Source organism: Acartia tonsa, chromosome 3, assembly GCF_053477335.1.
Source record: "Acartia tonsa isolate MP-2025a chromosome 3, ASM5347733v1, whole genome shotgun sequence".
Classification (NCBI taxonomy): domain Eukaryota; kingdom Metazoa; phylum Arthropoda; class Copepoda; order Calanoida; family Acartiidae; genus Acartia; species Acartia tonsa.
In genome coordinates this window covers 28,090,291-28,117,191 of record NC_137262.1, presented here as the reverse complement: position 1 = coordinate 28,117,191, position 26,901 = coordinate 28,090,291, and the positions used below count along the sequence as shown (strand labels likewise).

At 33.6% G+C, this 26,901-nt stretch overlaps 2 protein-coding genes and 1 long non-coding RNA gene across 5 annotated transcripts in view; 1 reads left to right on the top strand and 2 right to left on the bottom strand.

Moving 5' to 3' along the window:
* LOC145314816 (condensin-2 complex subunit D3-L-like) overlaps positions 1-8,615 on the bottom strand; it is a 28,177-nt gene extending 19,562 nt beyond the window's left edge. Inside the window, exons 1-9 of the mRNA XM_080154897.1 lie at positions 8,518-8,615; positions 4,295-4,404; positions 3,899-3,949; positions 3,690-3,736; positions 3,323-3,433; positions 2,693-2,825; positions 1,046-1,124; positions 600-674; positions 110-224 (exon numbers count right to left, since the gene is read on the bottom strand). Coding sequence (XP_080011023.1) covers positions 110-224; positions 600-674; positions 1,046-1,124; positions 2,693-2,825; positions 3,323-3,433; positions 3,690-3,736; positions 3,899-3,949; positions 4,295-4,404; positions 8,518-8,595 — 799 coding nt within the window. The 5' untranslated portion in view covers positions 8,596-8,615. The remainder of the gene's footprint in view (positions 1-109; positions 225-599; positions 675-1,045; positions 1,125-2,692; positions 2,826-3,322; positions 3,434-3,689; positions 3,737-3,898; positions 3,950-4,294; positions 4,405-8,517) is intronic.
* A 1,038-nt stretch (positions 8,616-9,653) lies between these two features.
* IntS8 (integrator complex subunit 8) overlaps positions 9,654-26,901 on the top strand; it is a 22,831-nt gene continuing 5,583 nt past the window's right edge. Inside the window, exons 1-25 of the mRNA XM_080153432.1 lie at positions 9,654-9,786; positions 9,951-10,014; positions 10,137-10,217; positions 10,412-10,517; positions 10,694-10,775; positions 10,876-10,939; positions 11,051-11,125; positions 11,405-11,563; positions 12,104-12,257; positions 12,563-12,636; positions 12,911-13,048; positions 13,279-13,366; positions 13,559-13,798; positions 14,194-14,319; positions 15,680-15,832; positions 16,055-16,204; positions 16,754-16,871; positions 17,356-17,504; positions 17,879-17,968; positions 18,353-18,451; positions 18,839-18,916; positions 19,333-19,382; positions 19,516-19,584; positions 19,795-19,864; positions 20,147-20,260. Coding sequence (XP_080009558.1) covers positions 9,723-9,786; positions 9,951-10,014; positions 10,137-10,217; positions 10,412-10,517; positions 10,694-10,775; positions 10,876-10,939; positions 11,051-11,125; positions 11,405-11,563; positions 12,104-12,257; positions 12,563-12,636; positions 12,911-13,048; positions 13,279-13,366; positions 13,559-13,798; positions 14,194-14,319; positions 15,680-15,832; positions 16,055-16,204; positions 16,754-16,871; positions 17,356-17,504; positions 17,879-17,968; positions 18,353-18,451; positions 18,839-18,916; positions 19,333-19,382; positions 19,516-19,584; positions 19,795-19,864; positions 20,147-20,260 — 2,655 coding nt within the window. The 5' untranslated portion in view covers positions 9,654-9,722. The remainder of the gene's footprint in view (positions 9,787-9,950; positions 10,015-10,136; positions 10,218-10,411; positions 10,518-10,693; positions 10,776-10,875; positions 10,940-11,050; positions 11,126-11,404; positions 11,564-12,103; positions 12,258-12,562; positions 12,637-12,910; positions 13,049-13,278; positions 13,367-13,558; positions 13,799-14,193; positions 14,320-15,679; positions 15,833-16,054; positions 16,205-16,753; positions 16,872-17,355; positions 17,505-17,878; positions 17,969-18,352; positions 18,452-18,838; positions 18,917-19,332; positions 19,383-19,515; positions 19,585-19,794; positions 19,865-20,146; positions 20,261-26,901) is intronic.
* On the bottom strand, positions 20,411-22,364 carry LOC145313815 (uncharacterized). Of its 3 annotated transcripts, XR_013877494.1 has the most exons (6): positions 21,484-22,361; positions 21,311-21,396; positions 21,167-21,224; positions 21,024-21,084; positions 20,823-20,886; positions 20,491-20,669 (listed from the first exon to the last, which is right to left on the bottom strand). It is a non-coding gene; the product is annotated as an uncharacterized LOC145313815 (long non-coding RNA). The 3 variants fall into 3 exon arrangements; XR_013877493.1 differs by having other exon boundaries at positions 20,490-20,669; positions 21,311-22,363; XR_013877492.1 differs by having other exon boundaries at positions 20,411-20,669; positions 21,167-22,364.

Genomic DNA, 26,901 nt, shown 5'->3' with positions numbered 1-26,901 from the left:
TGGGTACAGGGTAGCCCAGCAGGGGTTAGGCAAAGGAACAGAATAACGCTTAATTTAATAAATTGGAGGAGGGTTCCGTGGTCGAATATAATTCAACTATATTATTAACCTGTTGATGTTTCTAATTTAAGTATTGGTATGATAGCCTCTACAGTTGGTTGTATTGATTCCATACTCCCTTTCAAACTGGAGAACTTTAAAAAGTCACGAAGACATTGCATCGCCTACAAAAAGTATATATTGTATGGTCTTCAGTTGTGAATGGTAACCCTTCAATGAGAAATTGCCCCATAAAATATTTATTACATTTTATTTTTATAACTAAAATTTGAAGTAGAGGGTCGACTCCCCCCCCCCCTTTTTACTTAAGTGCCAATAGAGGCTTTTTAAAGGAGGGGACTTGATAAAATAAAATACATAAAAACTCAAACAATGATAAATTAAGAACTCAAACAATGATAAATTAAAAACTCAAATAATAAAAAATTAAAAACTCAAACAATGATAAATTGACAATATTTAAATGAAAAATAACAGCTATCAAACTGTAAAGAAAAACTAATTAAACAGCGGTGGCCCTGAAAACACAATGGACTAACCTTGATTAACATATTTGATATTTCTTCTTGATCCTCTTCTGATAAGTCTGTACTTTCTTCATCTTCCTCTACAGGCTAAAATACAAATAAGGACTGAGAGTACAATATTTTTTATGTAAAAATACAAATTTTTTAACTAGGTAAAAAATTTGAGATAACCTTTAATAATTTCATTATTTTAAAGTCTGTAGGTAATTCTTAAAAAAAAATAACTTTGACCTTCTGTATTACTTAAAATCTTTCAGTGCCTGCAATTATTGTTTATGAGTAAGTGCCCAACATTTGTCCTTTGTTTTCTATTGGAAAGTCCTTTACTAAAAATTTGTTAAGAACAAGATTAGTTTTGATGAAAAATTGGTGTCTTCTTGACACGAAAAAAAATTAAGTATTATACTATCGTGTAGACATACAAATACCTTAATATTACATGGGAAAACAAGACTGACCTGAGTGTTTCGTTGTGATTGAGAGGAGCCTTTCTGTCTTTTTCTTTGCTGAGATTGTTGACTTTTACTTGCTTGCTTCCTTAAAATGTTCAACAAATGAGAACTTGGGTCTTACAATTTATGCAATGTGATTTGAGAAAAAAAAGAGGGGTGGGACTATTTAGAGATCCCGTAAAATACGTGATATGAAGTAGGGGGTTAGGCATTTAAAAAAATAGCATCTCCTTAATTTCTATTGTTTAAAAATCAAGGAGGGGTTGGTTCAATGCTCGACAGGCACTTAGAAGAAAAGCACCAAGACAGATATTTCTAAATGTACTAACCTTAATAAGAAGAGTCGTTTTTTCTAAAGAAGGCGTCTTAACTTTTTTGCTTTTTATTTAGAATAGCTAGCCGGTGCTTTTAGTACGTAGTAGATGTAAAATTTTCCATAGAATTCAAATATGCAATCGGTTTTTTTGTAGACCTCTTATTTTTGAAGTAATTTAAGTTTAAAAAAAAATAATTAAGTCGGTTTTAAGGTACTAAAACGCAACAAAATAAAAGAAGAAAATTGCCAGTATGAACAAAAATAGTAAGATCTTTAATTTGACACCTTACTTTTAAAAGTCTGTTGAGTAATTATTGAAAAAATCAATTTTTTTAACCTCGGTTTAATTAAAACTTTAAACCTAATTAGTTTCTTACACAGGCATAAAAAATATGTGTTTATATATGACTTTAGAATCAGAAAAATAATACGAATCCATTCTAAGCAAAATTGAAAAAAAGTAAAAACTTTAAAAAATAGAAATGGCCTAAAATATTAGGTATATTTTTACAGGCAACACTTAATTGTAACTATTAAACTAGCCAATCAAAAATCTTAAAAATTGACAAATCAAGAAGCTTCACCTCAAAACTTAACCAATAGAATTGACAAAAAAAAAAGGATAATGTTCATACAATATATACAATAGATACTACAATAAAAATAGTGATAATTACATAACATATAAAGAATGAAAAATTATGAACAAATATGCTTCAGTCTGTTTATAAACTTCAAAACAATGCAGTTAAAAATGCATTATTGTTTCTTGTGTTTAAAAAATATCTGTTACAGTGTATGTACATTCTTAAAATAAACTTATATTTTTTATTATAGTTTTATAAAACTTTTTCAATTTTGCTTAGAATGGATTCGTAATATTTTTCTCATTCTAAAATCATATATAAACACATATTTTTTATGCCTGTGTGAGAAAATAATTAGGTTTAAAGTTTTGATTAAACCGAGGTTAAAAAAATTGATTTTTTCAATAATTATTCAACAGAATTTTAAAAGTAAGGTGTCAAATTAAAGATCTTACTATTTTTGTTCATACTTGCAATTTTCTTCTTTTATTTTGTTGCGTTTTAGTACCTTAAAACCGACTTAATTATTTAAAAAAAAAACTGAAATTACTTCAAAAATAAGAGGTCTACAAAAAAAAACGATTGCATATCTGAATTCTATGGAAAATTTTACATCTACTACGTACTAAAAGCACCGGCTAGCTATTCTAAATAAAAAGCAAAAAAGTTAAGACGCCTTCTTTAAATCTCTTTATTTAAATCAAATCAAAGATAAAACGCCAAGTACAATCTATATAAAATATAATTCACCTTTTGGAATTGTATTGAAGCATAGGTAGTTTCTTTACCATGCCCAAGGTGTCTAACGCTTTTGCATACAAAATCGGGTGGAATATTTTGTAAGGTCCACTTCCAGGCAGTGCAACCAGGGAGAAATATAAACCTAAAATAATTATTGATACACCATAACTTTACATTAAACCTGCAGTATAAGCGTAAATTATAGTGTGCCTACTTGTTGAAAGGTTCGAGTCTAGTTCACGCCGCATCATACTAAAGACGTTAAATTTTGCGTTACAGCTGCTATTTTTAGCACATGACAACAATTGTAAGAGTATGAGAATGCCTTGGCTTTTAAACAGGCGCAACTGATTACCAAGCACAGTCAGAACTTCCAGATAAAGGTCGTGCAATCAAAAAGTTGGTTGTCTGTTGGATGTACTTAACATAATATTCTATACTGGGCGTTAGAGTTTCACATCCTATCACAAGTGTATGATGTTTTGGCTTCTCTAAACATATGTTCGATGATCTATTTAGAACTATTACTTGAATAAAACAATTTGAATAGAAGGTATTATTACAAGTTAAAATGCAGAATTAATATACTTAGGTACAAAAAAAATACACTTGTAAATGGTTTTGTTTTTGTTTTATCACCTGATGAAATTAAAGATGTGATAATGTTATTACAAGAAGATGCTATCTCCAGGCCAGAGTGAATGAAGTAGGATATTAGGGCTATGAGGTTCACATTCTTTACTCCTTGTTCTGAACAAAGAAAGATATTTTGATTAGAAGAGTCAATACACGATCTATGGAAAGAGATTTTATGTTAAATTAGGTTACTTCTCCGACTTCAATCATTAAACATATAAAACTGGATAATAAACAGTTAATCTAATTTTAGGTCTAAAATCTACACGCACAGCTGTTAGCCATATGATGGATAAGCCTTGATGGGTGATACTCTCACACAACACCACCCCCCCCCCCCAATCCTTCATGCACGCCACTGACTACATACCTGAAAGGTGAGACCAAAATGACTTTTGATTAATCGCCATACTTTCTTCGGGAGAATCTATACAGTAATTCCATCATCCAATTTATTAAAGATAAAAAGTTTTGTTTAAAAAAAAACCCTTAGGTATTTTAACAGGTAGGTACCTGCTCGTAATCTCAAAAAATATAGTTTCTAATTAATTGATATCTTAAATGATGTTTAAAGTTCCTGATAAGACTTCATCTTCGCACTGTAGGAATTCTCTGGCAGATTGTGTCAATCTAAATATTATAATCAATCTGAAGTAAATTCTAAATAATAGTTATCTAATAATAATAGAGATGTTTTTATTTTCATTGCATTGTGCTTCAATCTTCTTCTATCCTAGCCACAATTTTCTAAGGGCTCTTGTATCTGAAGGGGAACAGAGGGCCAAAAAAAACCTTTAACCAAATCAGGGCTTAGATTAAGCTTTCCTAAATAGGAAAAAGCAATCAGTAATATGTTGTTAGCGAGATCATAAATGACACACAAAAAACTTTCTACTATATAATAATACTTTGTACTTCAGATTATTGTTATATACATGAAAATCGATCTTATTGGAAATATAAAAACTAACTTACTTTAAAAATATTTTATTTATATCAATATCTTCTAAAACGTCGTCTTGATAATGAAGGGGTAGGTCAAATTTTTCTGTGTACTCATTGTCTGAAGTTTGATTTATCCATTCCTAAACATAGGTGAAAATACAGAGCGACCACCGCCTTTTTGATATTAATATTGAAAATAACGTACTACAAAAAAATTACAATGAACATAATAACGTACATTTTATGAAAAAATAACGTACAATAACGTACCATAAAACACATATACAACTATAATACAAAGAAGTACAATGTCTGTCTGTCTGAAGCTTAAGATCTCAGTAACCACTGAACCGATTGGACCCTACGCTTCAGGAAATATACCTACTGGTCCTGGAATGGTTTTAAGCTATTTTCTTGGGGGGTGGGACACCCCCAACCCCAAAAATGAGAAATACCCCCCCAAAACAAATTTCTTTTTAAAACTGAAATAAAAAAAGGAAAGTTCGACAACCCCACCACCCCCCCCCCCTCCCAAAAAAAAAATTTCCTCCCCCAAATTTTTTTTACTTTTTCTTTATAAATCTAAATAACACCTCTTGATAAAACCTCTTGGGGCAAAGCCCCTAGAGGCTAGGGGCGAAGCCGCTAGTATATCTATAATACAAAGTAGAACGATGTCTTTCCACTAGTCCTTATACTAAAGTAACAGGATGTTTGTCTGTCTGTCAACTTTTGGATTCAAATTAAGGAAAAAACCCTTTTACTATAAAATATCAACATCATATTCTATGTATATTTTTATATAAATTATATTAAATCTTTAAATGGCGCGCGAAGCGCGCCGGAAATTTTTTCTACCCCCCTGAAATCTGCTTTGGGTGTTAACTACCCCCCCTTAATTACCTCCCCTAAAAAAAATTACCCCAATTTAATCATGTAAATAGTACCAACTAATAATGAGGTTTATATTCATTTATTTAGGTACGATTAAAAATATTCCAGCATCTTCGCTCCTAGCCTCTAGGGGCATCGCCAAAAGAGGTTTTGTAAAGTTGTTTTTTTAAAGAGAGTTTCTCCACCTCACTTGTTATATTTTACAAAAAGAAAAAGAATTTTTTTTTGGAGGGGGGGATTCTTTGCCTAAAACCACAACAGGACCAGTAGGTATATTACCTGAAGAGTTGTTTGTTTGTATTTGAAATGATTTATTCGTTTTACAGAAAAAAATCATACATGAAATAATAAGTAAAATATGAAAAAAGTGATAAAATATTAATAACTAACATATTAAACTAACTACACAATTAAAATATTAATGTTTCATTTGGTTTGATGTTTAAGTTTCAGTTTGTTAGAGTTGATTGGTTTGATTGATAGCAAGCATTTTGGGCAGGAGTAGGTTAATGGTGTTGGTGGGTTTCCAGTTTCAGCTTACTGGGCTCTTTTGGGGACTTACAAAATTGAGGAAAAGTCAAAATTGTAAGGCAGTCTTAAAATAAAAAGACTACAAAGGTTCTTGCCAAAGATTTCTTAAAATTCACAATAAGTGATCCCTGCTCCTTGGCACAGGCAGGTAACGGGTACCCCATTTTTGGGGGAGTCTCCAACAGAATAAAAGGGTAACATTTCCCTTTTTCACACCCTATATAGATTATAATTGGATAACAAACAATTCCAGGCGCGCGGGAAAAGCACATGATTAACACAGGTGTATAGAAGGGGTGATGGAAGTGTGGGTGGGGGGAGGTTGGTGAGGAGGTGGACATCTGGCCGGTTAACTTGGCTTGGCTTGGTGTTATATTACCAAACAATGTTTCAAGAAAGTAACAAAGGATCTCAAAAAAAAATCTTGAATCGATGAAGCAGGAAAAATAGATTCAGGCAGACAGAAAAAAATACTGTTTCTTCTTCTCCAGTTATGGCAGAAATCGTCTGTGGTCGATTACCAACATTTTCTTCAAAGCATCTATCGGAAAACTGAGAAGATTTTGTTATCGTACATATAACAAAGAATATTGACACATATAGCGCGTGTAGCGGTTAGAGCACGACACATGGTGCGTGTTACTCCTTCCGCATCCTATAGAAGACTATTACCTGAAGAGAACCCAATTGGTTCAGCGGTTACCAAGATCTTAAGCTTAAGAAAGACGATAGATAGACAGACATCGTTCTACTTTGTATTATAGAAAGTAGTATCTCATTTCCTATAAGTACAAGAAAACATAAATATCAACTAAAAATAATCTTGCTAATTCATGAACAAATATTATACTCTTTTAAAGTTTAACTTCGCATATGTCCTGATAAGGCTTGTGATTGGTTTAGAGGATTTTTTTTTATATTTACTGAAATGCTTGATTGAGTTGAGTTACTTTATTTTAAGAAAGCTTCACTGTGACTTCATAAATCCCAGGATAAATTGGTAAAATTGCGCGCGAAGCGCGGAGAATTTTTTTTGTAGTTTTTATGAAATACAAATACATTAATGATTACTAATACTAATCATACATTATAGAAAAACGTACAATAACGTATGCTGAAATGTTCATATTGTACACAAAAATCAATAACGAACAAAAACGTACCAAAAAACCTAAAAGTGGTGTTCAATATGAACATATTGAACATAACGTACATGGTGGTCACCCTGAAAATATAATAATGAAAGATGCATGAAAAACTATCATGCATGTCGATATTTCCCCCAAACTTTTGACCAAAACATTTACATATTTATCATTTACTAAGTATATTTGCGATTATATTTATTTGATGAAATCTTCCAATTTTTAACATGTACAAAACGGCCTGCGGAATTGCATCAAGATCCATGACAGATCTATATAGGAAATAAACGTCTGTAATCGAGCTCGAATCTTTCAAGCTTATGGTGTATAAAACTCATAGTGCTCCAATAATCCGTATTAAATTAACATTGACCAGAACGTTAAGACCCATTATTCTACTTTTAGCATCATAAATTCAGTTTTTTAATTCATGTTGCTATTTAAATAACATTGAAGTATTTGATTTCTATTCATAAAACAGAAAACTTAAATTTATAATATAGTAAATCTAAGAAAACTTAGTTTTAAAATGAAATGATTCATGCGACACTCCCGTAATGTGGTCAGATATTAAACTAAACATTTCAACCCTTCGAGGACGATAAATTGGGTACTTGCTTACATGTGGTAGACTGGAGCACCGAAAACCTCCCCCCCCCCCCCCCACTTAGTTTTGACAAAAATCAAAAATAAGGGGGGGGTAGTTTTTTAATGTCTGGAAAACGGCAAGGAGGAAAAAAGCACGGCAAGGCAAAGACTTCACCCCCCCTTAATTTTGAAGAAAATCAAAAATAAGGGGGGGGGGGGGGGGTAGTTTTTTCACTGTACAACACGCCAGAAAGTTGAGTGAGGTAAATCAAGTAAATCCAGTATGCCAGAGGGGAAACCTTATTACGAGATATTCATGTTTTGGGGCATAATTTCCTTATTTATTGACTGATTTTAGTAATTGATGTATCCCTGAACAGGTAGTCTTAAGGAGAGTATATCAGAAGTGTTTTCATGGGGACTGTCCATAACTATAGAAGCTCTTGAATTTAAAAAAAAACAAAAGGCAAAGCAAATAAAAGCAAAAAGGGTGCACAACATACAGACATATAAAGTAATGATGCATAGTGAATCTTTACACAAAAAAGATCTTTGATAAAAGCTGGAAAAATTATTTAAGAGCATTACCGATAGACCGACAGACAATATTATTCTTAGAGTAGAGGTGCATTGGTCAGCAAACATAAAATAAGTCTTTTGTCTAAACCCTGAAAGATCGGGCCCCCTACAAATTCTTAACTGATCAGATTTTATACCTTAATAATTGCATTAGCCTTCTACCTTTCCAGTACGGATATTTAATATTCTCAAGAGCATTACAGACCAGCGAACAACGTGAGCTGTAGGCTAGTTAATATTATATCAGCAAGCATTTAATATTACAGAGTTATCAGTATAGTTGGCCTCAACTTTTTGAGGTCCAAAAATGAGACTTCGAGTTTTTATACATAAGATATAACAAAATATTTCTTAATAATAAAATATAGGCATGAGCATACGTACTCTGTAAGAAAAGTGGGCTTAGAAATGTGATAGGGAATAAAATACCTACCTTAATCTAAAATAAAATTAAAAATAAGAAAATTGACACTTTACAGCCAGAATATTTCTCATGTTTAGAATAAAAAAGCCTACCTGGTCTAATTTGTGCAAATCTAAAGAATTTATTAACTCCAAACAATTTTGTATCAATCTATCCTTTAGAGTCGTCATTTTGTTCTGAAATTTAAAGTGCAAAGAAATCGAGTGGTTCCAATCATAAAATGCATTTCAACAAATTTTAGTGCATGTTCCAGCTAGTTATATATTATTTTCATTAAGGACTATTAATGTGAGGAATATATTAAAAAAAATTTCATTTTAAAATGAAATTCATGTACCTTTCTTAAACTATCATGTGTAACGACTTTAAAAGTTGCTTGACTTTGGTTAGTGTATTAATAATGTTTTTTTTGTGTATAGAAATTCATGTTTATACTTTTTTCTTTAAAGAAAAAATATTTTAGCGCCTTCTTGTTCTTATTTACAAATGTTTATAAAGCTACGCGGTGTTCTTTTTAAATTGCGCAAAGAGACGCCAACTTCAAAATTAAATACAAAAATAATTAATTTCAAATCGAACAACAAAATTAATTGAAAAAACATGACAATAGGCATCAAGCTAAAAAGATATTATACAAAATGTAATGAAATATGAATGCATATTATTTGAAATATCACAAAAAAGCTAGAATACATCGTGTGCCCTAATTCTGATGAATATTAATTATATAGTTAAATGACTTTTTTTTTGATAATTTGCGTATGAAAAACAAGAAAATGTTCTCCAACAAGATAAGATCGTAAATATAATTATTTTTTTTTTTAAAGTTGCTTCAAAAAGTTTGAAATACCAAACTATACTTTACCAAATAAAGCCCGGGCCCAAGGGGTATTATGACAAATCAACTACTTTATGAAAAATCATAATTTATATTCTGTCTTTATGTAATTGAAAAATAAAATATAAGATTTACATTGTCGTCCAGATTGACTATTAAATAAAAAGGAATCAAATTGAAAAGTAAATTTGGTATCGCTGTTTATAAAGAATTACGCGGCAAATGCGCAAATTCCATCAACAATAATATTTTGAATTGTAAACAAATATGAAAAAAAATTAATTCTTACATTAGATTATGTTTTTCGGTTGTAGATGCATTTATAAAAATTATTTTAAATAATGCTTTTTAAGTGTTAAGTCTGTATTTTCTGAATTATTTTTAATTAAAGATAGACCGGCTTATTTAAAGCAAAATCTATTATTTTATATACATATTTGATATATTTTTAGAGTCAAGATGAGTGTGCATTGGTTTGATTATATTTTAAACCCAGAACTTTTAGTTCAACAACTAGATGAAGGTAAAATTATTGAAGAAAAATATGCTTCTCCCTCGCGGCCCGCAGTTTTATAAATAATATTAGGGGAATGGTAGTTTAATTTCTTTTGCCTAATTTTTTTGCGGGGTTCGAACGTTTTCGGGCCTGATGGGGTTTCCAAATACACATTCACAATTTTAATTTAGGAACTATAAGCAATGAGGACCAGCATTTTCTTATGAAAGAGTTGCTTATCAACCTACTGAACAGGTATTTATAACTAATTTAATATTGTTAATATTTTTAACAACGTACAACTTATCTTCAAATCGAAAAGTAAATTTTCGTATGAAATGTATAAATCAAATATATTTATATTTTATTTTTTTCAGTCAAAATCAGGGCTTTTTCTCTGATACTCCGTATGAGCTCTGGTTTTGTGAAACTAAGGAGAAAAAGGTCCCAGTTATGAGGTAAACATGACTTTTTGTAAAAGTAGCGACTGCGCCTTTATTCTAAAGGAAATTGTAACCTAATCCTGGAGAGAAAACAATTGCTACTTTATTACTGTTAAATATAAATACCTATGTACATCTAATTTCAGATTTTCTAAATAAAAACCAATTTCTTACCCGTGAATCATGTTTAATTGGATATTTTTTTAAAGAGGACTCTGCCTGCAGTTAGCTGCCAGTATGGATTGGAAGCTTGGAACTTTGGAGAAATTATTACCTCCACCTCTGCTTCTGTATGTACTTCAGTGTTATATTCAGGTTAGACATTTTTATGCTGTTTTTTTTCGTGGATTTGTTCTTATGTGGCTTGCCTGATTATTTAGAAAAAAAAAACTTTTTTGTGCTTTGAAAACAAAACAAAACATCAAAATAATATTATTTTTTGGATAGGATCATGACATATGTTCGAAATTTTGCTAACTGTACTTTTTTAGATGCAACCATTGCTTCCTGGAATGGATTTGAGCAAGGTTGGAACACATACCCAGCTAAATATTGCAGAACTTAAAGATCCTGGTATTGATTTTTTTTATTTTAATTTACGTAGTATTAATCTGTAAATAGTTAATATATTAAATTTCTAAAATTAAAATACTTCTGATCAATCTTGTCTCAGGGCCCTGTCTACACAGCTTAATTATGTTCCATCGCTGGGTACTCAGATCCTATATGCAATGCAGGTACTTATGCATAATAATTACAGAAAATTGTTATCATTAAAGATTTTGGAGTGTGGTTATTATTTTATCATTAAGTGCTGATGTTCCTTTAAAATACCTATTCAATTTTAGAACTCCTCAGAGGATAGACAGAGCCTCAAATGTTATGGTACCCGGTGTTAAAAGAGATCCAGCTTTGATTTACAGGTCAGTAATTAATTTTTAGCTACGTTAGTTTATAAACAAAAATTCTTTGTTGAAATATCTTCTAAATAATACCATTTCTAGCAAAATTTTTGTTGTATATATTTACAATAAGTCTTATTTGTTTTAATATCACGACATGATCTTGAATTTATAGATTTAAATTTCAACTGACTATTTACGGATTCATCTGAAATAACGCATGAAAAATAATTAGAATTAAAACAAAATGACATCTTACAAAATTACAGATATATGAAATAACATAATTTACTTATACAGAGATCAAACCAACAACTTTGTGATGGCAATGTACCCAACCTCAGTGCGCTTCCTGCAGCTAGTGCTCAGCTCAGGAATTGGACCTGCGGCTGTCCCTTCAACAAGGACGTTCAACAGTCTTATGCAGAGGTTCACAGCAACAGAGTGGGTTAATTTAAAGTAAGTTTTTATATACTTACTCAGAGTTGGTAGGTATATACGAAACCTTCGCTTAAATATTAATCATATCAATATGTTTATTATCTTAAAAGGTATATGAATTCCTTGCTTTTAAATTTATTTAAATTAAATTACGTAGAATTATATATAGTTAGTATATAGTTCAACTTAAAACGATTAGGTCATGAATATATTTGATGAAAGAAACTGCATTTGTAAATATGAAGCCTTTCAACTACAAATCTGTGAAGTTGTAAAATATATTTATTAATAGGAATGTGACAGCTTTAATAAAATGAGATTCATTTAGTCTCTGTAATTTGGAGTTGACCTTAAAATCACTTTAATGATCAGAACATGTTTTGGTTCAAATTTTTAAATTTTATTTTCTTCATATCTTTTGTGGGATTATTGTTCCAATGTTCCATTAAGTTGAAATCATTAAAATCCTTGCCTTATGAAATCACTTCTTTAGAATTTTAACAACTATAATTTCGTCACAACCATAAACAAATAAATTATTTATTCCTTTTTTTGCAGGCCTTGCGAGACAGATTCAGTGCTAAGTTTGATTGCCTACGATCTTGGCAGTTTATTTTTCTTCAACGAGGAATACGTAGAGTCGACAGAGTGTTTCAATCTTTATTTCAAATATTCTTCCAATCTCTCCAACTTTCCTCTCTCAGATATCAATGTAAGCTTTAATTCTATTTTCCCTTTTTTATTAATCATCTATTTTAAGATACTTTACGTAGCGCTTCTTCATATGCCTTGTTTTTGTTCTACACCTCTCTATAAGTCAAAGTTCTTATTTAATGTTTACCTATAAACTTTGTTGCTTATATCACACATGTGATATTTAGCATTTTATTGATTTTACCTGCCATAAATCCACTTCAAGAACTAAAGTACATAAACTGCAATTGCTAGTCTCATATGGTCCAATTTTTAACATTTTTTTATGTTTAAAGCTCATTAATCCTTGTTTGTAAATTTCAGCAAGAAAAGCTAAATGGATATTTACTTTGTCTTGGACTTTCTGCACCTACTCAAAACAAACCTCACAACATTTTGTAAGTATACTTCTTAACTTTTCATCTTTTTTTTTATCCTTTTTTACTACTTTATTTCTTATTAGTAATAGGTAAATGATTGGACGACTAACTTTTTAGTCCTCTTACAAATTTTGTAGGTACAACTATTAGTGTCTTTTTAAAAGTTTGAACTTAAAAAAGGTGAGATCCTATGATGAGGGAATTTATGGCCTGAGCGTTTCATAATTGCACATTTATGGACAGATAGACAAACAATCTGTTACTTAATAACATTAAACCATGTATTTTAAAGGTTTATTGAAAGTGTCCAAAAGTTGGATGAAAGTCCCGAGGCTGCAGATCAGATTCTTAAATCCTTGGATGCTGATACTCTGCATTTTAACATCTCTGAAGTGGAGCTTGACTCAGCTGAGCTGGAAATTCTTCGCAGGTAAAAAAAAAGCACTAAAGCACCTTCCCCTCCAATTTTTGTTTGAGCTAAATCCTTTAGGTTGTATACCTGCGGGGCTACCCTTTGCCCAATATAACCTGACCTGACATAAAGAGAAAAACGAGAATTACTCTCTCTTATTTAAAATTTATTTCTAACATTTTTTAACATTCTCTGTTAAAAGAGTAGATATTACAAAAAATTTACAATCAGAATGTGAAATATTTCAGGTACGATACAAGTTCTCAGTACGGAACAAGAAACGGGCGTCCAGAGGAGCGGCCCATAACTGGAGATAAATCTAATCTTGTTACAGGAAATATATATATGGATATTAAATGGAGACGATTTGACATGCTGTTGTAATAAAAAATCTTTGCTCGACAAATTCATAGTTACATTAAATTATATTAAAAACAAACTATGTACGATTTAATGTGAAGAAGAAGTAAAAAATCCGCAAAATTAATAGCTATAACAACATATCCCTATATCTTTTGTAATGCAGGACTACAAATATATTCTCTGGTGCGAAGAATCCTGAAAGGCCTCCCCCTAACAGGCAGAAATATTGAACAGCTACAGAATTTGGGCGCCCCTGGATTACTGATCCTTCAACAGCAAATATTAAAGATACAATGCCATGGCACCAGTAGGGATAAAAGGTTGATCAAGAATCTGATACAACGCCTGGTTTTCTTTAATGTGCTGCCGGTTAATCACACTCTGGTGGCCAGCTTCAAGGATCAGGTGAATTTAATTAACCTATTCTTGTATATAAAGTAGTAAGGTTTTCTGTCTAAAGCTTAAGATTTAAATATCTACTGAACTGTATTTTTTGTGTTTTTCTCACCACTTATTTAAGCGCGTTCTCCATTTCAAAAAAGCTTTATATAAGTCTCGGGCAGGTTTCTATCTTTTTTTTTCTAATTGAAAACATCCCTAGATGTCAGGGGCGTACCCGCTAGTTTGAATAAAAACAAAAGATTAACTTTAAAGAGGCACTATTGAAAGGACATTCCACAAAGTTGAGGAGCAGTTTCACTGATAAAAAGTGATCATTTTCTTAAGTAAGAATGATATCCACAGATAAATATTTTTTTCAAATACATACCTACCATTACTCAAGATGCAATTTCATTCAGGTAAGCCTGTCGTGTCTGGAAGTTGATCCTATCAGTCTTAAGACAAATCCTTCTTTAAGCGAGACTTTTAACCTGAAGAAGATTTGTAAATACAATGCGGCTGTTCAGCTTCTTGCAACATTTCAGGTAACTATATTTATTTATATGTGTTTAAATAGGGAAGCTTTCCTAAAAAGCATAAATGCCTCGTCAGATTTTTTAAGAAATAAACCTAGATGAATAAAAACATTCCAAATAAAGGAGGGGGGGGGGGGGCAATTTTATTTTAGGTGCTACTCCCTTAGTTTTAGAGATAATTGGGTAAAATCTTTTGGGCTGGGTCACTAATTAATAATTACCCCAAGTTTTGGTATCTTTCCAAAAAAAACGGCGGCGGGACCGCCGCTTCCGCCGTTCATCGCCATTTTTTGCCGCCGCCATTTTTTTTTAAATTTTCCCCTTACAAGCAACCCTAGTCATTTTTTTCAAATTCTCGTTTCTCAAGGTATATCTTAAATTCAGTGCCTCTCCTGTGCTTTTACGATATTGAAAAATTTTTTTTTTTAGGTAGGTCAGTAAAAAATATTTGAATAAAAAATAGCGGCGGTACCGCCGCTCCCGCCGTCCACCGCTATTTTCCGCCGCAGGATTGCTTGTAAGGGGAAAATTTTTTGAAAAAATAACATGGTCTAAATTTTTTTTGGCTGCGGAAAACGGCGGTGGACGGCGGGAGCGGCGGTACCGCCGCCATTTTTTATTTAAATATTTTTTAATGACCTACCTAAAAAATTTTTTTCAATATCTTAAAAGCACAGGAGAGGCACTGAATAAAAAATGGCGGCGGTACCACCGCTCCCGCCGCCCACCGCTATTTTCCGCCGCAGGGTTGCTTGTAAGGGGAAAATTTTATATAAAAAATAACATGGTCTCAAATGATTCCAAATTGCCTAATTCGGCGAGAAATGCAATAATTTTTTTGCGGCGGCGGAAAATGGCGGTGAACGGCGGGAGCTTTGGTCCTTCCACCGTTTTTTTGAAAGATACCAAAACTTGGAGTAATTAGTGACCCAGTCCAAAAGATTTTACCCAATTATCTCTAAAACTAAGGGTATGTCGTGGCACTAGTCACCACATTCCCCCTCCCCCCCCCCCCTTTAATAAATACAAAGTAAAATTTACATTGATTATGTTTTACAACATTTTTCTCTGTTATCACCTTATATCTTTTATCATTTTTCTACTTTCAAACAGTACCCATTTTTTATTCTTTCATGTACTTTTAGAGATTATTGTTTATTGTTTGTATACTCATAAGAACCCAATTCTGAATATCTAGGCCAAAGTCTGAATATGACTATCAAGTCTCTTCTTGAATGTAGATAAAGTCACGGCCTTTTTTACATAAACATGATTTACCTAGGATAAATGTAAAAAAAATTTCTTATGTACTTTAAAAGAAAACATTTTACGTGTTTGAGTTATTATTTTTCAATATTACTATTTAAAGGTTCCTATGCTAAGCGGACTGGCAGCTAACATCGGACCATCCGCCTCCCAGATATCTCAAAGATGGCATATGGAGGATCATTACTCTGGAAAAATTATCAATAGATCAATGAACATTAAGAACCTGGATGAAATTATTATCATGTTGTCAAAGGTACTTCTAACATATCAAACTTAATTGGTTGTTTTTCGTTTAAATGCTGTTCATTTTGATTGAAACAATGAAAAGAGAAAATTTTAAGGCCTTACAAAAACATGTTATTCATACATTTTTTTGTTTCAAACAGGCTATCAAACTTCGCACCAGCTACCATTTTGCCTGCCAATCCATCAAGGTTATGCTTCTAAAAAGTCCACCTAAATTGTTTTTTTTTAGGTAAACCAGTTGAAAAAGATGGGTCGTTGGGACGAAGCTACAAACATCCTGACTCAATTAATATCCAGCCTCACTACAAGTATGGATAAAAGTATCCAGAATTTGACGAATATTCTTCCTTCGGAGAAATTCTGTATTAATATCTTAAAGGTAGGTAAAAATCTTATGATGATACCTATAGGTATTTGATTTTGAAATTAGCGGGGTAATGAAAAGTTTAAGTTATCTTTTTTGTTTACAAAATTTTAATCTAAATGATGCTATTTACTTTGCTTCTAGCCTTTTAAGAAAAACAATGATGACAACATTCATAAGTAGCAGATCACAAAAAAATTCATGGAATGGACAAACGGACAAAGTGTGCAGATGTTCAGTTGTCATAACAAAGGAAAGATAGAGAATATGCAAATCATGAAACCTTTTTAAAATAGGGTTTATTAGAGACAAAATGACATACACATTGTATACCTAGACTAGATGCTTATATGTCATAAGAATCTTAACTGAAAATTTTAGTTGTCTATGTTCAATAGTACCCAAACAAATTATATTGCCCCATGTCACTGACTGCTGGACAGAAAAAGTATAATATAGAGTAGCTTCACTACAAAAAACTTCCTGTAGAAATCTGCTGGAAATTGCTCATCGAAAATATTGTAACCTTGTCATATACGAACAACATATTTATGATTTATTAAGGAGAATGAGAAGCTAGAGGCAGGAGACTTTGTTGGATATCAAGAATATTCTCCAGAAATACAGGCCCAGGCACATACAACTCTGGCTAGAGGAGATAATGATATCAACCTTCTACAAGGTACCTTCACTAGTTCTTAAGATCGTAAGTGGCAAAGTAAAACATGAAGAGAAAGAAGGCTTAAGGTCATCTAATTCTACAACCTTTCATTTCTCTTAAATCTTAATAATTACAAGCTATGAAAGGCTGCTTTTCACATCCTATTATTTAAAGAAGTAAGGTTCTTTGGGTATAGTTCCATTCGTGACATCACCTCTTAGGGGCGTTTATTTAATGATGACATCACCCTTTGAAGGGGCTATATAAAATAAACGCCCTTTTAAGGGGCGATGTCACGAAAGGGACAATACCCGTTTTTTTTGTATGAAATTTAAAATCTCTTAAATTGATGGTCAGATTAGGTTGTACTTTACAGAAAAGCTTTATAAATGTCTTAGGATGGTTTTAGGCGATTTTCATGACCTTCCTAAAGGCTTGTGGCGAAGCAACTAGAATAAGATTAATTTTTGTTCATTGTCCTTGAAGTAATTTTCTTTGTTTTCAGAATTGTGTTTAAATATCCTGCTACACAGTGGTGACTGGGAATCTATTTCGCAGAGTCAGCTGCCAAATGGACCCCTGGCCGCGATGACAAGGGATATGAATGCTCTTATGCTTAATATTAAGTCAAATAATGCTATTCTCATGAAAAAGGTAATCGTAACTTTTGTTGTTGACTTTTTTAATGTTTAAAAGATAATAGGAATAGCCATGGAAGATACGCAAAGTTTTATAATTGCGTAATCTTATTCGTTGGTTTAAAACCTTTCATGTCATGATTTCAAATTAGTGGTGTAAAAACTTTTCAACGACATCCTTATATCAACAGAAAGGGTAATTTTTGGATGTATATTAATTTATCATCCATTGTCTTATTTCTTATGATCCCTAGGAATAGCCAAGTAGTATACTCACTCAGTGTTTGCTAAATACCTACGGAAATATTTTTAGATGGTTACTAAGTGATTAGATTTTAAGATAGTAACATAGTTAGATAGTTAGTCAACTAAGAATCCAATGATATTTAGTTTGCACGTGATGTTTGGGAATCAGTTCTTCCTTTCATGACACCATCCGGTAACAAGCGCAAGGATATGGGTCAAAATGACCCAATGAAGGTAAATCTGTTATAAAATATTAGTATGGAAATTTTGGCAAAAAAATTTGGCAGTTTTCTTTCATTAGTAGAAAAAATAGCTATGCAATCAAGTTTTTTTTAATGAGGTATACCTAATCAATTTGTATTTTCTTATATTGAAATTTAAAACCCAAGTGCTACGCCCTTAGACGCTGAAAGGAAGTTTTAGTTTAAAAAGAAAAAAAATTTGGGGATGGGGGATTTTTTTTCTTTGAAGGGTAGAGATACCCTTCCCCAAATAGCTGTACCTTTAGGAAACTTCACTGTAAAGAAGGACCATATAGGTTCAGATTATAACGATATCCTTCAGAACAGACAGATAGACATCCTGTTACTTTTATATAAGGGTATTTACAATTTTTAGGAAAGAAATCAAATGCAAAGATTTCTTGAGCGTGTATCAAACCTGGAACTTGCTTTGCTGGTCCTTTCTCTTTTGTCCTCCCTCTACAACGTGGCTAAGGTAAATAGAATTCACTATTGCACTTTTCAAAAAACTAAGGATCTAAGTTATAGAGCAGTTGTATAATAAAGAAGAATGAGAGAATATACGATAGAATCTTTCAACCTTTATAAAATTAAGTATCTTTGTCTTAAAAAGACAGACAGACGAACTAAGTAATTATTTTCTGAATGCTCATTTGTAAAGGGAACCATCACCAAAAATTTCAGCTGTCTATCTTGAATAGCAGCCGAGAAATCGACATTTCTTCCATAGCGTTACGGACAGATAGACAGAAAAATTTAATTATCGGTAGCTTCGCTACTAAAAAATACCAAGCTTAATATTTTATCCTTGTTTCACTTTTGATTCAGCTTTATTAGAATGATAACATCAATAAATGTTTAGGACGACCCCAGTACAGAACTAGTATCTGTGTATGCTACGCTGTGGCCAACTGGTCTGTCTGCCAATACAGCTATCCAGGTACGAAACAGATACGGAACATTATTATACAGCATACACCTATAAAGACGTGTTGAATTCCCCATTTGGATGGTAAATGCAACATTCAAAATTAGTCAATTAGATAATTTGCAGACATTAAACCCAAGTTTTTATAACCACGTTATCTTATTCGTCGGCTAAAAACTTGAAGGATACCTTAATTGAATTTTGATTGGTTTATCAAACTAGTAGTGACCAAATTTTCAATCATTCATTTCAATCTGTAAAGGGGTAATTTGTTTATGATCATTTTGGATGTACAGCAATTAGATTTATCACTTTACTTTATCCCTTGCGATCTCTGAATTAAATAGATAGTTACACAATTATTTAGTTCTAATTTACTGATGAGTGTTTATTTTTTAAAAAGTTTAAATGAAATAATGTTTATAAAGGTTGGACTGGTTGAGAGTTTCTTACAGCCGATTCTTCATTCTTATATAAGGTATTTGATATATATATATTGAAACAAATAGACATTTGTGTTTTAAATTTTTTTTCTATTAATAAAAATAAATTTATCTACCTACTTAAGATTCTAACTTTAATATATAGAAAATCATATTTTGTTTGTTTAGGAAGTTCCCTAAGGATTCTCACATCATTCTAACTTATGCAGACCTCAACTTTGCCAATAGTAACTACAGGTTAGATTTTAATTTAATTCATATATATAAACTTCTTGTTTGTCTTCCCTTGACAGTACAAACAATTTTTAAGATCTTGTGCGTCAAACAAAAATCCTTTCTACTTTATTTATAGATTTCTTACTTAAAAAGATTTCCGAGTTTGAAATTTAATTAAAAATCAATATATTTGTTAATGGAAGAAAAGTCAATAGCAAGTTAATATTTCAGGTCTGCCCTGGCTTTGTATGTGGAGGCTGTTGCTATCAAAACTGATTTCTTTGATCATCCTATTGAACAGGTTCAATCTCTTTAAATATGCTAACCCATTCCATTTATAGCTTATAATTAGAGAAATAAGCTTTTTTATTGTAATTTTGATGACTGAACTAAACCAGTATATTATATGTAAGAATTTTAGTTTTTTTTTCATTGAAAGCTGCTTAACTGAAATTTTTTTGTTTTAGTTTTAGTTTAGTTAGGTATAAAAAAAAGGTATTCCATCAGATATCAGAATAAGTTTTTATTACTTTATAGAATAATCCAAATCCTTTTAGTTTAAAAAAAATAATTTCTTGTCTAGGGTATATTGCCAGATGCATATGTGAACAGGATGATCAGATGTTGTTCTGAAATGGGAAGGTTGACCCAGGCAGTTGTGCTCAGTCAGTTCTGTTTGGAACCCAATTATGCCCAGGTAGGAATAGGATTAAGTTGTTGACAAAAAGTATATACAATGTTGCATGCATATCTATATTTAATAGAACAATCAAGATTAGAGTAAATTTTCAAGAGCAATATGTGTAGAATTTGCTTGCTTATGCATGATTTGATTATAGTACACAAAAATATGCTATTACTTGACTAATTTTTACTTTAACAATATATCTATTCATTTAATTTAATTTTAGATTTTAGAATTGAAGTTAAATGTCAAGCTATACTACTAACGAAATGTGCAACCTGGGAATTTGTAGGAGGGTTGCATCCGCCCTGCTTCAGCAGGCAGCTCCGATGGACAAGGAACAGGCATGGTTGACATAGTCTGTGGACAGCATTTTAACTTTGAAATAGAAGAAGAACATCTCAGCTATGCTTTCACAAAACTAAAAAAGAATTTATGTTTTGCAAAAGGATAATATAAAAATTAAAATATAAAATTTTAGAAGAATAGATGATAAAATAAGTTTGTAAAGTATTACACTATGGAATAAACTTGGAGCTTAAAACATAAAATACATATACAATAATAAATTTACCTCTGGGGGTATATTAAGTTGCCTGGGTTGGTAATTTTACTCAAACACACTGCGCTCGTAATGACTAAAAAGGAAAAGAGCATGCAGTTATAAAAAAAAAAGAATTTTTTTTAAAAATTAAATATTTTTTCTTTTCTTTTTTATTAAAATTTAACTATCTCTGGGTATTTGAATTTGAATTTTTCTTTATTAAATATTTACCAGAGAAGGGTAAGAAGGCTGCTATGCCAACATAAAATATCAGGTACAGCACAACAAACATCTAAATTGAATAATATGTTTAGGCTAAGATTTTAATGATATAAAATTAATGATAAAAAAATACATTTTTGTTTGATTATTACCTAATAGGTACACAGTTAACAATTATTTGACCAGCTTTTCAGGTACACAGCTTGTAGTCTAAATATTGATTTCTTTAAGGACACAGTAACAAATTATTAAAAAGTTTATAAATGTTCTTTTAGGTAGGTACTATAGGTAGTTACCTTGATTCTTATGCAACCAAGCACTTCTTGCAATAAGATAGATTAATTTAATGCAGCTACACAATCTTTCATATGGCAGTCACATTCTAAATTAATAACAAAATTTGATAATTGATCAATTGAATTAAAAATTAAGGAATTTTTGTATTACATTTTTTTATAAGAAAGCTTACTTTTCATTTTCCTCCTTGGTCTTGAGCCAGCTATGGAACATGAGGTGGCTACACGGAGTTAAAAATTGAATTATCTTTCTGAAATGGTTTGATAAGTTTTAAAATTTTGCTTAATATTTTTTGTAATTTAAACAGAAAGAAAGAAAATATATAAAATAATTTTACTATAACATCTTCATGGTACAGGCAGGATTACAGGTACAGATGAATAGTTGACCAGGAGGGGTACTCGTTTTCTTTCCTTAACATTGAATTTTTAGGTTTGTGGCTTAGCCAGCACACTCCCGGGCAGAAAAATGAAAACGGCACTCCTCCATCGAAAGCTCCAAGACTAGTATGGGCAATGTCTAGATGTGACAGTTTACGGCCATCATCCAAATTCGACCATAATACAATTTTAATTTTATTTATAACAAGTTTATTTTAAAACATTTATCGGCTCATAAAATAACTATGGCATAAAATGATAAAAACTATAATAAAATCTTTAAGTATTTGGTAAAAGCTTATAAAAATAAAACAAACGATTAATATTCACTTTAATTCGAGGCAATATACTATAAAATTTGATAAAAAGCATCACTATATTGATAAAAAGCATTTAAACATATTTCAAGTAATTAACTGTTTAATGTTTCACTGTATAGTTGCAACTAAAATATTTGTTTACATACTGCATAATTGAACGCGGCATTCGCGCGTCTACGATCAACGACGACATTCACGTATAATTATTTTACGATAATTTAATTATTTTCCGGGATTATTATGGAAAAAATAATAATTTTATGGTTTTATTTCGCTATTTTTATCACCAATAGCGTTCGGCTATTTAATTTGTTGTTATTAGAACGAGAACGACTTTTTTTTTCACTTTTTTAGAAAGCATACTTAGACCCGGCGGATTTTTTTCCATTTGTATTTATCACTTTATTTTTTAAAATTGATATTTGTATTGTTTTTAGCGGATTTGTATGCAAACTTGGTATTTTCCAAATTATTTGAATAATAATAAAAAAAACGTCGCCCTATTGTTTATTTTTCTTTTCACAAAAATTTCTTTTATGTCAATAAGGAATTATGAAAGACAAAAAAACGCGATTTTTGAAAGCCTTATTGTTGTTCAAACTTTTCACAGGGACTTTAATTATACTTGATAAAATATTTTTCAATTTGCTTTGGTAATATTTTTCACAAGATTATTTTTTTTTTTTTTTTTAACGAACTTTGTAGAGTTTTTTTTTTTCGTATTATAAAACTTTGGGAAAGATAGATATTTTTCAGATAGTTTGGATAAGAAAGATATTTTTCAGATAGGTTTTAGTAATGAACACAAATATATAATGTTTATTTATGCAAATAATGTTTTTACTAATAAAACCTGTGTGTGTGTGCGGGTGATTTGTGACATTTGTCACTGGCTTCCGCACGTGTCCACCACTTCTATGTACTCGATGTTGATGGGTAGGGTCGGCTGGTTGTAGATGAACATCGCATCGGCTCTAGCTGCAGCTTTCTCCAGGATCTCTGTCAGCATTAACTCGTCCTCCGGGAGGATAACAGCTATATGCTTCACGGCTCTCCTGGTTGTTCTTGTAACAGCTTCTGATGAATTTCTGTATGAAACTTCAACTGCTCTGACATGACCATCCTTGGAAGGAAACACTTCAGTGATGATACCAAGCTTGAATGCTCTGTTATTTGCAAACCTTTCTCCTTCAACCTTGGTGAAAATAATGACGTCTCCTATGATTGGCTGTCTGACAGTTGTCCCATGATTCCGGCCTCTTGGTATGTAGTCGGTCAGCCGCTGATTATACCATACCTTCCACCAACCATTGTAGACTGCTTCCAACTGCTTCAACATCCGGGTCGGCTTGGAGATGGTGCAGGGTGTCATCAGAATGCAGTTGCTAGCTCGACCGTGCATCAGCCGCGCAGGTGTGATCAGATCAATGCTGTCTAATGACTCCGCCCGTCCGGCTAGACACAGTGGCATGTTGTTTAACTCGCTGCAAACATAAGCAAATGCAGATTCATAGTTTAGGATATCCAGTTTTAATCCATCGAAGGTGATATGAAACAGGCGCTTGATCTCTCCAATACTCCGCTCAACACATCCTTGATAATGATGTGCCCCAGTGGGGGCAACATCATGTTCAACACCAACCTGATATTTGCTGTCAAGAGTTCGTGTGATATCGCCAACACTAATCTCCATTTCCTTGCAGCCGCGCTTCAGCTGGCTGCCAGCATCAATATAGACCTTGTTTGGGACACAGTGTAGATAGCAGAATCTCATAAAAGCTGTCAGGAACGCATCTGTGTTGTACATTGTCATGACGTGTGCAGCAACTGCAGCTGTAGCTGGATCCTTAATTACTAAGCACCAAACTTTGACCTTTGCACGGTGATTGTGTTCGCAATGGGCGTCAAAGGGGCCACAAATGTCAATTTGGCAGTTGTAAAATGGCGGCGCCACAGTCGTCCGGCTTTCATGTATTTTGCCCATTTCTACCTGAACCTTTTTTGCAACTCTTCTCCTACAGGTCATGCACTTCTCACGCACCTCCTTCGCCAAGTCTCTCCCCTTCACAATGTAGGCCATGGTTCTGCTGTACAACAAGGTCTGGTTGACATTCCGGTGGTGTACCTTTTCTTGATGTACATATGTCATGATTGCATATGATATTGGCGAATAACGGTCCAGAATCGGTTTACAGAAGGATACAGGGCTCAGATCAGCAAAGATTTTACCTGGATCATGGATGTCATCACTGTCAACTAATCTGCCTGTATAGTGCAGGATCTTGTCAATTTCTTGTGCTCCCTCAAGGTCCTTGGGCTTACAAAACTGTGTTGCTTCGGCTGTACCCAGACGGAAATAATAATTTTCAGCCGCTGAAATTTCATCTGTTGTCAGACCATCTGTGATCACAGTTACACCAGGTATATAGTTTGAGATCAACTTGTTACTATTTCTGGCGGCCAACCAGACAACAAATCTACGAAGTATTGCCAGGTATCTGACTGATTTGCGCCAGCCATACTTTACCGGATCAAGAATGTACTTAGAGAACTTGTACCTGGTTGCAATGGTGTCTTCCAAAGCAAGTGCTGTCATAGCTGTCTTGATCTCAGCTTTTGCTGCAGCTGCTTCCTCTCCAGATAACTTGATCTCTTCCACACTTCTTGCCGGCCAGTCTGATTTAGGGAGCCGCATCCATGGCATCCCATTTTGCCAGCTGGAGTTCTCATCAATGTCTGAGGTAGTTGTGCCAGGTCGGGTTCCAGTATCTGCTAAATTGTTGGCGGACTCCACATGTCTCCACTGAGCTTTGTCCGAGAACCTTAACACTTCCACCACATTGTTTCTTACACCAATGCTCATTGGTCTGGTGTCACTGTTCAACCAGAACAGGACAATGGTGCTGTCAGAGAAGAAATACACATTCTCAATCTTGTTTTTAAAATTGTTGATGACTGAACGGCTCAGCGTGGCGCCAAGCACGGCTGCTCGCAGCTCTGCCCTTGGTATGGTCAGTCCAGTCACTATTTTGGATTTTGCTGCAACTAACCTGACCTGAATGGATCCATCAGAGGCGGTATAGCGTGCATGTGCACAGGCAACAGCAAGATCCTTGCTAGCATCAGTGGACACAAGAAGATCAACCTTGCCTGAATTAGCGGCTGCTCGTGGAAATTTGACTTCTGGCAGCTGTTGCATTGTGTTCAGATGGCTTACCCAGGTATCTAAGTAGCTTGCAGGCAATCCATCATCCCAATCAGTTCCAAGTCCAGTAATCACACTATAGTCACGCTTGAATTGAGCTGTGATTGGTGTTGCAAGTCCAATCGGGTCATAATTGGCAGCCATCTTGCTTAAGAGTGTTCTTTTGGTGAAATTCCTCTCCAGTGCAGCTCGTACATCACCTTCCACTGGTTCTGGCCGCTTGCCCCGGCGGGTCTTGCCAAAGTACAACGGTTTTGGTTCCAAGGTTAAGGCATCTTCCTCAGGTAACCATCTGTAGCCTAGCATACCTACTGACTTGCCATCTGCTGAAACAGACTCATCTGGCTTCTCACCTGACAGGACATATGACTTGACTTGCATTTTTGCCAGGCTTAGTGCAAAATTAAGACCTCCAACCTGTACAGCCCTTTCTTCAACAGAATCAGATGACTCAGAGGAATCATCAACATAGGTGTGCTCCTTTAGGACATCAGTGCCAGCCTTGTGTTCAGGAAACTTTGCTTCACAATATTCGGCTACCTGCTGTATTGCTTCTGTTGTCTGATTACCACTGCTCACTACACCATAGATCAACGTCTTCATGACTCTTTCTTCAACCTCCAGGTCAGGATTGCAGTCAGGATACCATAGGTAGCGGTGCCATTTGTAACATTTAGGCGTCAATGCTACATTGTTGTATGCCATCTTGATATCTGTGGCAAAGGCATGTGGTCCTGCACGGAAATTTATAAGCAGGTGGAGCAGCTTTTCAAGACGATTGCTGCCTTTAGCAAGTGTATCGTTCAGCGACTTGCCTGTGCGTGTGCCGCTGCTGGCATCAAAGACGCATCTGGTAGGTGTGCTCAACGACCCTTCCTTGGTTACTGTCCTCCATGGCAGGTAGTAGTAGGTTTCACTTGACTCAACCTCCTTCTTGATATCATCAGGTAGCTCGTCTATCCGGCAGCTGTACCCATTGTCAGCTAGTTTATTGTGACTCTTTAATACCTCCTGTTTTTGCTCTGGCTGTTGACGTAGCTTTCTCATCTGGCTCTGTAGGATTGCCATGGCAATGTGACGATTCTGGCCTAAATTTTCTTCAGGGTCAATGACAAAGGGTAGGTCTGCTTCAACACGCTGTTGCTCTGGTAGGAATCTCACTGACTGCTGTATTATTTGGTCCTCCCGCTCTTCCTTCAGACTCTGGTGCTCAAGAGTAGCGCCTTTTTTACATATAGGGCAGCCACGGCACTTAACACATCTGTAAGGGGCTTCAGATCCAACATTTTCCAGGTCAAAGTATCTGCGCTCAACTACCTTAGCTTGATAAGCGTCTCCCTTCATATCATCAAAGGGACAGTCATCCTGTCTGTCATCTTCCACTGGGCCTTTCTCAATCATCCATCCATCCAGCATCCTTGTATCCGTAAAAGCCTGATACATTTTAACTTCATTACACAGGTAAGCAAAGGCACCCAGCTGTTGGATAGCAGCACCAGCATGTTGCCATGCTTCATGGGGACCTCCAAGTACACCTCTATGACCATGTTTACTTGCAAACATACTCTTGTAGAGACTTAAACCACTTGGCAGTGTAAACACAAGCTTTGGGAACAACCATGTATACTTGGATCCTAGCAGAATATCTACCTGGCCGCCGCCAACACTTCTAGGGACAGTAGGCA